The sequence below is a fragment of the Sturnira hondurensis genome, unplaced genomic scaffold (genome assembly GCF_014824575.4).
Source record: "Sturnira hondurensis isolate 20B ecotype Veracruz unplaced genomic scaffold, ASM1482457v3 Scaffold0017416, whole genome shotgun sequence".
Classification (NCBI taxonomy): Eukaryota; Metazoa; Chordata; class Mammalia; order Chiroptera; family Phyllostomidae; genus Sturnira; species Sturnira hondurensis.
This window is the reverse complement of record NW_028090047.1, coordinates 739,470-753,008: the sequence shown is the minus strand read 5'-3', so window position 1 is coordinate 753,008 and position 13,539 is coordinate 739,470. Positions and strand designations below refer to the sequence as shown.

The 13,539-nt window shown below is 44.9% G+C and overlaps 1 protein-coding gene across 1 annotated transcript; it reads left to right on the top strand.

The window, feature by feature from the left end:
• Positions 1 to 356: 356 nt before the first annotated feature.
• LOC119002107 (melanoma-associated antigen B16-like) lies at positions 357 to 1,337 on the top strand. The gene has a single exon (XM_037067788.1). It carries the CDS (start codon positions 357 to 359, stop codon positions 1,335 to 1,337), a length of 981 nt encoding a protein of 326 aa, XP_036923683.1.
• Positions 1,338 to 13,539: the final 12,202 nt, after the last annotated feature.

Below are 13,539 nucleotides of genomic sequence, written 5' to 3'. Positions count from 1 at the left end.
ACCTGAGTGGGCACTGAAGGGACCACACTTCTCAGAACACAAATGGCTCTACTGGGCACAGTGATCCCTGCCTAACCTGCCTACTGCCATCCCTGAGAATTCTCGGCCTGGCTTGGCCGGCTGCACCTTGAAGAGGATTGAGCATTTCTCCTTCTTGTCCTAGGGGGACAGAGCAACCTGGAGGTCAGGTGTAGGCCTGCTGTCTGGAGAGGTCCATCGCAGGTGGCTTTTATTGGAGCCACCACCATTGAGCTTAGCAGTTGAGGTCACTCACATCCTTCTTCTTTCCCTTAGGCAGTGATTCCCCAGTGCCTTCCTGTTCACACTCCTGATCACTACCACCTGCAAGTCTCGTCATGGCTTTTCATCAGAAGAGTCCACAGCACTCACCCAATCAGTCCCCTCAGAGCGGCAGCGAGACCCAAGGCCTGGAGGCTGCACAAGCTCCTGAGGCTGTAGAGAGGGCCTGTGTCTCCCCCGACCCTTCCGTGCCTGGCAGTTTGAGTGAGGATCCTGATGCTGGTATGCCCAGTAGTCCTGAGAGTCCTCAGAGTTTCTGCTCCTCCTCAGTTGTCACCACAGCCACCTCATCAAGCAAATCTAGTGAGGAGTCCAGTAGCCAAGAGGAGGAGAGTAGCAGCTCACAGGAAGTTTCCATAGATGCTCTGGAAGAAAGGGTGTCTTCGTTGGTGGATTTCCTGCTGGTCAAGTATCAGAAGAAAGAGCCAATAACCAAGGCAGAAATGCTGACGATTGTCAGTGAAGAGTATCAAGACCACTTCGCTGACATCTTACTGCAAGCCTCTGAGCGCATGGAGATAATCTATGGCCTTGACGTGAAGGAAGTGGATCCCGTCCAGCCGTGCTATGCCATCGTCATCAAATTGGGCCTCACCTATGATGGGATGCAGCATGGTGAAAAGGGCGTGCCCAAGACTGGCATCCTGATACTTCTCCTGGGGGCTATCTTCGTGAAAGGCAACCGTGCCACTGAAGAGGAAATCTGGCAAATTCTGAATGTGATGAAGTTATATCCTGGGCAGAAGCACGACATCTTTGGAGATCCCAGTTGTCTCATCACCAAACACTTCGTGGAGGAGGAATACCTGAAGTACCAGCAGGTGGCCAACAGTGATCCTGCACGATTTGAATTCCTGTGGGGCCCGAGAACCCACGCTGAAACCACCAAGATGCAAGTCCTAGAGTATCTGGCCAAGGTTTATGGGTCTGACCCACGTTCTTTCACATCTCATTATAAGGAGGCGTTTGAGGAAGAACAAGAGAGGTCTCAGGGCAGAGTTGCCACAGCGGCTATCGATTACCCTGGTCACTTCTAGTTCTAAGGCCAAGGCTGGCTGGTCCACCTTTGCCTGTGGGAGTCAAGGATAGTTTCCTCTTGCATTGTTTGAAGAGGCATTTCATGTCCATAGAATTTAGGTCAGTGAGAGTGCCGAGAGGTGTGTGCCTGTGTCTCTCTTTGGTATCTGTAACTTGACAATCAGTTCATTTGTTTGGTAACGCGTATTATTCAAATTATTGGTTTTTAGTATACATTTAAGCAGTTTTAAAGTGTCTTGAGTTTATGAATGACATTTCACCTATGCAATGTTTTAAGGAGCTTTTCCAGTAAGAGTATGGTTGTTTTTGAACACAAAATGTAAAACCATCCATCTTTCGTTGTCATCTGGAAAGAAAAAAAGTATAGCATTGTGATAGCCATGTCCCTGTATAGGTAAAAGAAATGAGCTTTAAGAAGTTGTGATCAGTCGAGAAAAGTAGAAGCAAATCTAAATGATATTCAAATCTTGTTTTTCATAATAAGCTTTTTAGATCTTGTTGTATAAAATTCAGTGATAAGTACTTGCATTTGCCTAGCTTTTCAAAGAATGTACAAGAAATAAATCTTAAGAAGTTAGATCTCATGCTCTCTGGTTCATTAATCCCTGAAAATTTCATTGAACACCTTGCTTTTGGAAACACAGCACCAGTACTGGGAATGCTAGGATTTAAGGAATTAGGACTTGTTCACTGAATTGTAACAGACCAAAGCAATAATCCTTCAAGAACATGGTGTGATCTTCTAGTATCCAAAGGAGAAGTAAAAGGAAGGTGTGAGTAGGTAGGTAGACACTTATGAGACTAACTGTTAGTAGAGTAAGGCATGGCAGTTTGGGGCTTTGGGATACTTCAAGTCCCTCAGTGGGAGTTGATTTTACATGCAACTGGCTGAGGGCCTTGAGAGCAGGGAGCAGACCTGGATTGTGTCTCTCAGGGTTGAAACCCAAAGTCTGGAGTGTGTACCTGCTGTTAACTCTTACTTTTGGATCCCAAGTAAATCAGACACAAATTCTTACCTGTTAACTGGAATGGAAGTTGTCCTGCCTTCCTGTGCCAGTGCAGTGGAATTCAGCACACCAGGTAGTTGTTTCATTTACATGCATCAAGTGTAAGGAGTTTCAGAGAAACAGAGATGATATTGCCTTGAGGTTAAACTCCCTTAAAGGACTGGGCTGGCACTGTGCCAGAGCCTAGGGGAGTCAGGGCCCTCTTTGTTCCAAGGAAAACTTCAGTAAGCTTTACCTACTGTAGATTTGCAAATTTTTTGAAATGGCTACATTTTTTGTTTTGGACAGATGAAGGAAAAGGGGAGCGGTGTTACACTGGAAGACACAGGGGAGTAAAAGAATTCTCAATACTAACCTTCTAGTATCTTGCCTATGAATCCCCATAATAAAAATTAGTGGGAGGGAAAGTAATTGAATTGTGGAGGCAGGTATGGGAATAACACAGATATAAGAGACTCAAAGCAATGATTGAAGAGGGGAACATTTATATGTTTCAGACAAATGATTTGAAATATCGATAAGGTGAAGGAGTTTGGGTTTAGGGTAAGTTGGTGAAGAAGTAACAAGGTTTGTTTATACAGCCTTCTGGGCCCTAAATCCCAGTTATCCACAGATAAAGATGCCTTCTGTCCTCTTGGCATAGGGAGGGCCACTTTCACATGGGAGATTTATATTCTGTTTTCAGAGGGACATAGGAGGATGAGATTGTTCCTCCCATAAGAGTTGTTTCTCAGGTGCCTTTAACTGACAATAAGCAATACATGAATGAGACATACATGGTAGCAAAATATTCGGATCCCTTATAAAGGTTATCTTGGAGGGAAGTGAGGGCCGGTCCTTGACACAAATTCTGGGAAATTTCATTCCCATGCATCTGGGGAGGACATTCCCACACCCAAATTAAAGAATATAAACCCCGAGGAGAAGATTTTACACAAATTTACTTCTGAGGAAGACTTTGGTAGGATGAGCTAATACTAGGCTTGACAAGCTATGCCCCTTAGAACTTAGGTTTTCTAAGAAATCCCAGGTTTGGAAAACCCACCCACCCACACACTTACACACAGATGAGGGTAGTAGGATTGGGGATTAACATAGTCTTGATGAAACGTCTCACCCATTAATGTTTTAAACACACCAGACACTTGCACCTTGTGCTTTTTGGAGCTCAACATATTCCAACAGTCCTGGAAAGGCAGGTTTATCACACCAAAATCACATATGAAGATCCCCAAGCCCAGAGAGCTTATGCTTGACCTCAAGGTCACTTGTCTTGTGTCTGACAGAGCTGGAACCAGGACTATTCTCTGAATTCATCTACAGCCCATTCTGTTTCACTCTTCCCAGCCCGAGTCAGACCTTCAGGCTCCTCCTTTATTTCCCTTCTCATTATTTGTTAATGCCACTTAGGATATAAAATCAAGCATGTTGTAGCAAAGAACTTAAGGTGGATTTAAGGAAGGAAGACTGAAAGAAGAAATACAATTCAGCCATTCTGTGTGGGCTTCATTAAACTGGGGATGTCCACCGCAAGCCCCAGGGTTCCTTGGAAGTGAGCTCTGCCTAGAGACTGGAAGTTTTGTCTAACTTCAGCTCTGTCGACATTATAGTGTCGCTCCCTTAGACCTTCTCCAGGGTGCACTCTTATCCAAACTGGAACCTGATCTGCTGGTTGACTCTATTTTTCCTCTGAAAGCTGCACCTTGAATGGAGTGACAGCAACAGGACAAAAATCAACTGCCCCCTTCTGACTGACAGCATTCTAATTCCCTCGTGGCCCCATCCCTCACCATGTAATCCTGATATAGCAAGCTCCTGGTCCACATAAAAGTAACTTTGACATTGAAATTTAAAGGTGTCCACTCCCTGGACATTTCCACTACATTCTCACAATGTTTCCCCTAAGTCCTGGTAAATATACACTGATGGATCCTAGAACACACTAATTTTACAGATAGGAAGTTGAAGTTGGTGAGCACGTTTTCAAGCTACTTTATATTTCCATTGGAATTGTAATGAGCCTTTTCTTTTCTTTCCAGTTTTTGTTTTTTGTTTTTGAGTCTGGCCACTGAAGACATGCNAGCAGTTGGTAGAGAAGAGATAGGTGATCCCCTTAGTATGTACAGCGATAACCATAATCTTCAACCCAACTAGCCACTTTTTAGAAAGGATGGAAGGAAGATAAGGCTCTTGTTGGGGAGGGAAGGTTTGTAATTTGGATCTAGAAAGGAGTGAGGTTGAGGGAGGTCAGATTCTGAGGTAAGGTGAGAATAAAGAATGGTAAATAGGTGTAGTGTAAGAGAAAATAGAGTTAACCAGTACAGTATTATAGTTCAGGCAACAATGAAGTGGGATAAGATCTGGGTGGGGTGTTGTGTAGTATTTACAATAGTATGTAACAACTATTATTTACAATAATGTTAGAGCAACAATCATATGACAGAATCTATGATATACCAAGATTGGAAAGTATTGGACCTTCAATAGTGTGCTAACTGGGCAAGGGGAATTAAAGGACAGTAAATTAGCAATACACTATGATTGAGGGGACAGGGGAAACCTGTCAAGTGATACAATATATGCAGCCAAGGTAAAGAAGACTATACCGAAAGGGGAGAAATACGGAGATACTATTAAAATAAAAGACGTAACAATAACGACAAAATAATGAAAAATACAAATATGCAGTAACTTGTAGTTTTTCTATTATAGGAAAGTGAATTTTCTGTGTCTCTACTGTTGGGATACCCCGTCTTTGAGTCAAATCTGGTCTTTTTGCTGTTTCAAGTCTTTTGTCTCACTTGGGGGGGGGCAAAAAGGAAGGGAATAAAAGGCCGCAGATGGGAGAGAAAGTGGTAGGTTTGGAAAGAAAGTAAGAAGGAATAAAACAAGAAAGAAGAAGAGAGAGGGTAAAAGTACTGAAAGATAAAATAATAATAAAGTTAAAGAAATAAAAGATTATTTTAAAAAAGCAAAAACAAACAAACAAAAAAACGCTCTTGTTGGTTTCCAGCTGGTCAAAACTTTTCTTCGGCTCACACTAGCTGCAGCAGTCTGAGGGGCAATTAGTTGGCCTTCCTCCCTTCTCAGTTAACTCAGCAGGTCTCACTGTTACCGAACAGGGGTCCGGGGGGGGGGGCAATACTTGGCCCACCGAGGGATGCCAAAAACTGCTTCAGAAAACAGGGGCCTCTCCCAAGGACAGTATACTAATATCTATTAGGCTCCTCTGTCCGCCGCCAATTGGAAAGACATCTCTCAATGCCAGAGATTTGTGAAAAGGAAACAGAATGTTTATTTAATGCTATTTAGGCCTAATGCCTTCCTTAAAATATCAAAGTCTTTAAGGGTATACACCTACACACACACACACACACACACACACACGCAGCGCTCCCTTCTCCCACTGTCCCAACTCCGGGTACCGTAAATCAGGAAAAGAGCACACATCCATTTTTCAAGTCGTTGGCACTGTGGGCTGTGTCGCCTGCCTGTCCAGGCAAGATCTCCAAGTAATCCAAAGTCATGCGGCACCTTTCACTGGCAAGAGTTCTTTGTACCAAGTTCCAGTCAAAGTCTCTCCTGCTTTCCAGGCCACTCGGCCAAAGGGAGCACCTCAAAGCCGCGTGGGCTTCTACCAAAGCCGCACTCCACCAAAAGCGCATGTCTTTCTTCTTCACCTGGCCACAGGGATCTCCATTCTGGCAAAACTGCGTGGTTTTCCCTTTCACCTGGCCAAGAGGGGGTCTGCACCCTGCTGAGACCCGTGTGGCTCTCTCTTCTAATGGCTACAGGGGGGTCCTAACTCTGCTGAAACCTCATGTCTCTCCCCCTAATGGCTGCCGTGTCTGGGTTTAAATCCCCCTGTGCCCATCTTCCTCTGTACCCCTATTTCCGACTCCTCCCACGATCAGTTACACCTGCCAGTATTTCTGTATTATTATAAGTTTACTGGGCTGCCATTGTTAGTCTGGGCAGGTATGGTCCCATGTCCTACAGCCAATCTCCTCCAAGCCCCAACGCAGGCGCTGTAACTCCGGGGATCTGCCCCCCAGTCACATCTTGGGGGGGAAGTGACTTCATTCCCCTAGCTCCAAGCATGGCCACAGCCATTTAACATATCCAAGTGACCTGCCAAAGGTTATAGATATGTTAAATGACCAGGCCATCGATTAGCTGCAGGGCTGTGGCTTTACAAAACAGCCCTGCATGTTCCTGGTCTATGTGTCCCTTCCCCCAACTCACACCTGTGGGGGGGAAGGGGTGAGGACACCTTATACGTCCCTCCAATATTCCTATACACTTTGAGTTCTGGACACTATTCCAAATCCTTCCCGGGCACCCCTCTTTGGCTGCACCCTGTATCATCACCAGTGCCCTCCAAAGATCCACACTGGCACCTCTCCTCAGTGCCCCACTGAGAGCAGATTTTCCCCAGGATTCACAGTCCTGGTTTGGAATTTGGGCGTATGCTCCCGGCCAGACTTCCCTGGTCTCCCTGGCTTGGGCGTGAACCTTTCCGGGTGCTATGGTGGAATGCAAGGGCGGCTCTTAATTCTCCCAAGCTGGCCACCACAGACCATCACCATGGGTGATCAGAGCTCTCCGGTTTCCTTCCTAAAGCAAACAGATCTCTCCTGGCATTTTTCAATCTGTGCCCAACCGGGTAGGAAGGGAGCTGATGACTGGCTCTTTCTGAAGGAACTTGCTGCCTGCCCTCGGCTCCCAGAGACCAAGTTGGACTGGCCCGGGCCCTGGTGTGGCTTGGCAGAGGGCCTGCAACCTCTGTGCTATTCCCTCCGACCTTGTTGACCTGCAATCTTCTCCTCTCCTCACCGTCTAGTCATTCAGAGTCCGTTCCCATTTCTGGAGTCCTACCTTCCTATATGCTGGGTCCCCGATGGCTATCTGCTGCATTCCTCCGCAGATCAGTCCGGGTTTTCTCTGGCATGTGGAGGGAAGCAAAATCCTTTGTCCTACTCTGCTGCCATCTTTCTGTTGGTCAGAGATGGTCATTTTTTAAACTTTGAGTACACAAATATTCTCAAGCTGTTTTGTATTGGGATTCAGTTACTTGGAGACAAAATAATCCTTTCAGTTCTTGGGTTCAAGCTTTGTGGCCTGGGACCGGAACAGCATTAACTATGGCTGATGTTACAATGCTGAATCAAACACTTCTGAGCACTCCACCTGATGTCTCAGGAATTATGTCATTTATCACTCTACCAGGAAGGACTACAGCCTTGTGTGGGCTGCTCTTTCCTTTCCCTGTGGAGCTTTCTCATCTCCTGTACTGTCCCTCATGAAACCTTGTTGCCTATTCCTCCCCAGACTCACAATCTTATCTTCTCAACTAAGAGAAACCACAGCCTCCACCTGGGCTTCAAGCAGGAAGCTGGGGTAATTATGGGCTTATATCCTTTGCTTTACCTCTCTCCCAGTGATCACTGTCTTTTGTGGTCCGATGCCCAATATTGAATATCATCATCATATACTTTATTTGTCTTTATACTTGTTCCACAGAAGTGGTTAAATCTGGTCCCATGTAGTCCATCTTCACCAAAAGTCAAAGTTGTATAAGTCACAAGTAAAATCTAAAGTATTGCAACATATAAGTGTCTCCAAAGAATCAACTGACAGAGATAAATTAGCACTTAGGAAAGATTGCAGCAAACACACAAACACATATACCTATATAATTTTGTACTTTTGAGTTTTCCATATAACTGAAATTGTACAGTACATCATATTTGGTTAAAGATGGTCATTTCAAAATTCAGTATTACAGTCTTAAGTTTGATTGAAGGTAGAACGTGTCACTTGTCCATTTTTTTTATTGTGGTACAGTGCAACATCATATAGATCACAGGCTCTTATCCAATCCTTGCTGAATGACACTTGGTTTAGTTCCAGGTTTTAGTTATTAAAAATGAAGTCCATAAACGTTCATACGTAGTGCTTTTGTGTGTGGGTAAGTTTCCACTCCCTTAGGAAAATATGCAGTAAGGACTTTTTCAAACATAAGTGTAAGTTAACTTTATGTGAAACTTCTGAGTGGTATTTTAGAGAGGCTGGACCATTTTGCATTCCCACAATCAATGGATGAAAGATCCAGGTGTTTCACATCTTCCCCAGGACTTTGTATCTTTAGGTGTTTTTTTTTTTGTTATTGCTGTTATTTGATTGTTTTGTCATTTAAATAGCTATGCAGTGGCTTTTCATTGGGGTTTCAGTTTATATTTCCTTAAAGGATAATTATGTTTAAGGTAGTTTCATGTGCTTATATAATATCCATACATTGATGTCTTTGGTAAAGCAGGTGCTCCCAACTTATGCTAATTTCCTGTGGACTCTGTTTATTACTCAAGTTAACAAAGTTGTTGTTTTCTTTTTTTTAGAACAAGCTCATTTTCAGACATGTGATTTGTCATATATATCCCAGTGTGTGTATTGTAATTTCTTTTTCTCCTCAATGCAAAAACTGTTTTAAATTAGATTAAGTGTAGTATAGAGATGTTCAACGTTATGGATCTAGTGTGAAGTGTAACAAGTTTTCACATTGGTGCACAGGGACACGTCATGCAGTTGCAGTGGGTTGTAGTCTACAAGAGAAGACATATAACAGGATAGCTTGGAGAAAACTTTTGAAAGTTCTTCACTTAGTTATTCTGTCTGTGCCTTGGTACAATGGATTTCTATTTTTTCACTGAGAGATCTAAAGGGGAAGCTCATAGTATAGCTGCCATTAAGTATCAATGTGGTCATTTCAGAAAAGCATGGAGGTTTGAGTTCCTTGGGACAGTGTGACTGCAAAGGGTGTACTAAATAGCTGAAACCTTGTTAGTGGGTGATAATTGGCCTTTCATTATTTTTAGTTGAACAGAATATAAAGAGTGGGCTATAAATAGAAGAGAGACTATCAGAGTGAATCACACACAATGAGTCTACGTATTTTCTCATGAAACATTTGATATGGTATTTATATACATACACACAGAGAAAAACTCTCCTGGTTGATATTTCTTAGTGTCATATGCCATATGTTATATATGCTCTTATTGGGAATGTTTAATAATGTCAAGAATTTAGGGCCTCAGAAAATCTTGCCCATCAGTTTTTTTTAATTAAGTTCAAACCTTAAGAACTGAAAGTCCTTGAAAGACATTATTCTACATGATACATGGAAGGAATAGATCATTGTGTTATTTGACATCCCACCCCTGTCCTAGTGCTATTGTCTTATGCTGAGGCTTCTCCATTGTGCCTGGGACCCTTAGCATTATGTATAAAGTCTGGGGGAAAAAATCTGAGCATGTAGGCAGGTGATATTGTTACCGTGGATTATTAGCTAATTCTGAATAAAGGAAAGGGATGTAAAGGTAATTAGACACTGAGCTTAATAACTGGGGATCATGAGCCTGTTTGCTTCCCCAGAGAGCTAGAGCTTCACACAACAAGGAAACATAGCATTGTTCCACCAGAGGGATAGACCCTCCTCAATTCCCTGCTCTGGTACCACATCGTTGGGGACACAGAGGAAGGAACTTGACCATAGAGGCCTGTCAGTGTAAGTAGGAATTGGATCTATCAAAACCCCACAAAAGCTTGTGAAGTTGATTGGTTCTTTTGAGAAAGCACCTGGTCCATCCCAAACCCACGCTAATATAATCCCAGGAGAAAAAAGAGCTCCCGCCCCTCACCCCATCTCTGGTAACACACTCATCATGTGCATTCTCAGGTTTTCTCTTGCTTGGGAGCATGTGACTCTGTGGCTGTAGCAGCCACCAGGGCCCTGAACTACCACACGCACTGAGCTCCTTGACAGACAATCTGAAATGTAGATGGATGAGCAGGGAGCATATACAGCAAGTATGTACTGGAAAAAGTGATGCTTCACATCCCAGGTGGGACAGAGAGGACAGTGCACATGTTCATTATGCTGCTCAGAATGGCACACGGTTTAAAACTTGTGAATTGTTCATTTCTGGAATACTCCATTTAACGTTTTCAGACCATGCTTGGCCACAGGGAACTGAAACTGGGAAGAGCTAAACCACCAATAAGACAGGACTAGTGTATTTCGTTTTTGTTTGGTTGATTTTTGTGGTAAGTGGGAATTCTTTTTTCCTCACTGCTTGCCTTCTTCCTATTCCTTTGTTTCTCTCGCCCTCCTTGCATTCCTTACCCGGTACCTTTCAATCAGAGGGGCTTTTTCACCCATCTGTCCATCTCCTCGAACAATCTCCAGCCTATGCCATCAACTATTTTATATAGTTGCGTGAAATGTCACTATTACAACCCACACCCTTAGATCCCTGATTCCAGCTACTTCCACCAGCTCTTCTGTCCACAATATCACCATTAGAAACTGCCCCTAATCCATGAATACAGCAGTCCCACCAGTGACCCTGGGTGCAAGGTCAGCATTGCAAACCACTCCCTTAAACCCCAGATTCCAGCTATTCCACTAGGGCCCCTCTACTCATTGTCACCATTACAAACCACTCCCTTAAAACCCATATTCCCATAGAAGAACCCCTGAATGCAACTTAACCACTGCAAATGACTCCCCTAAATCCCCCTTCAAGCTAGTCCCACCAGATACCCCTGCCTGCAAGGTCAGCATTACAAACCACTCCCTCAAATCCCAAATTCCAGCTACTCCCACCACTGGCTCTCCCAGGTATGTCACCATCACAAACACACCCCACAAATCCCATTTCCAGCTACTCACACCAGACCCGCTGCCTGTAAAGTCACCATCACAAATTGACCTCTTCAATCCCTGATTCCAGCTCTTCCCTCCTGTGCCCCTGCCTGCAACATCACCATTAAAACCTGTTCCCTGCAGTCCTTGATTCCCGCAACTCCCAACAGTGCCTCTACCTGCGCTATCACCAATACAAACTGCTCCTAATCCTGGACTCCAGCTACTCCCTCCAAAGGCCCTGCATGAAATATCAGGCTTACAAACCACTCCCTGAAGTCCCAGATTCCAGCTACTCCCACCATGGCCCCTGCGTGCAAAGTCAGCATTAGAATTTCTCCCTTAAACCCCCAATTCCAGCTATTTCTAATAGTGCCCCTGCCCCAAGGTCACCATGACAAACTGTTTCCCTTAAATTCCCAATTCCAGCTACTCCCATCAGCTGTCATGCGTGTAAGGTGACCACTATAAACTCTCCCTTAAATCCTCAAGTCCAGCTACTCCCACTAGAATCTCAGCCCCCCAGGTCTGCAGTACAACCTGCTCCTAATCTTTGAATCCAACTACTCTGTCTAGTGCACCTGCGTGAATGCAACCACTGCAAACTGATCCCTAAAACCCGCGAGCACAGATATACCCACCACCATTAGAAACTATCCATAATCCCAAACACAAGAGCTCCCAACAGCCCCTCTGCATGCAAGGTCACCACTAAAAACTGCTTCCTTAAATCCAAGAGTCCTGCTACTCCCACCAGTGCCCTTGAATGCCCATTAAAAATGAAAAGCTCCTCCCTTATAGCCTAGATTCCAACTACACCCACCAGCACCACTGCGTGCTACATACCCACTAAAAACTGCTCCCTTTTATCCACATTCCAGCTACTCCTAAATCCCTTACCTCCGGATTCCAGCTACTACCACCAGGGCCCCTGCGTGTATCCTCACCATATAAACCACTCTGTGGAATCCCCGATTCAAGCTACTCCCACCAGCGCCTCAGATGGTGATGTCGCCAGAACCAACTGCTCCTAACCCCAGATCCAGCTATTTCCACTAGCACCCCTCTGCCTGCAACCTCTCCATTACAATCTGCTCCCTGAGATCCCTGATTCAAGCTACTGCCACCAATGGCTCTGCCCTCGATGTCACCCTTAGAAACTGCCTGTAACACCCGATTCCACTTATTCCCACGTGCACAAATCCCCTCAATGTCACAATAACACGTTTGTCCCCGGAATCCTAAATTCTAACTACTCCCACAGGTGCCCCTGCTTGCTACAGATGCCCCTGCTTGCTATGTAACCACTAAAATTCCTCCCTTAAACACCGGATTCCAGCTACGCTGACCAGGAACCCTGCTTTCTCAGTAACAACTAAAAACCGCTCCCTTATACCCAGATTCCAGCTACTTCTATCAGCGACCAAGCTTGGTATCTAACCACTAAACTCCTCCCTTAAGTCTCTGGTTCTACATACTACCACCAGCGCCCCTGCATGCTATGTAACCACTAAAAAAATTCTCCCTTAAATCCCAGACTCCAGCTATTCCTATCAGTACCCATACACGCTACCTAACCAATAAAGACTCTTCCCTTAAATCCAAGAGTCCACCTACTCTTATCAGCGCACCCGCGTGCTATGTAGCCACTAAAAACTGCTCCCTTATATCCAGATTCCAGCTAATCCCTCCTGTGACGCTGCGTGCTACATAGCCACTAAATACTGCTCCCTATATCCAGGTTCAGCTACTTCTATCAGCGCCCATGCATGCCAAATAACCACTCAAAACTGCTTCCTTCAATCCCAGAGTCCAACTATCCCACCAGCATGTCTGCCCCCCCCACTTTTAGAATGTATGGATAACCCCACATTCAAGTGCTTCCAGGAGCCCTTTTGCATTCAATGTCACTATTACAAAACGGTCCCTTACATTCCAGATTCCAGCTACTACCACCAGGGCCCCTGCGTGTATCCTCACCATATAAACCACTCCGTGGAATCCCTGATTCAAGCGACTCCCACCAGCGCATCAGATGCTGATGTCGCCAGAACCAACTGCTCCTAACCCCAGATCCGGCTATTCCCACTAGCACCCCTCTGCCTGCAACCTCTCCATTACAATCTGCTCCCTGAGATCCCTGATTCAAGCTACTCCCACCAATGGCTCTGCCTGAGATGTCACCCTTAGAAACTTCCTGTAACACCAGATTCCAGTTATTCCCATGTGCACAAATCCCCTCAATGTTACAATAACAAGCTTCTCCCCTAAATTCCGGNCCCACCACTGGCTCTCCCAGCTATGTCACCATCACAAATGCACCCCATAAATCCCATTTCCAGCTACTCACACCAGCCCTGCTGCCTGTAAAGTCACCATCACAAACTGACCTCTTCTATCCCTGATTCCAGCTCTTCCCTCCTGTGCCCCTGCCTGCAACATCACCATTAAAACCTGTTCCCTGCAGTCCTTGATTCCCGCAACTCC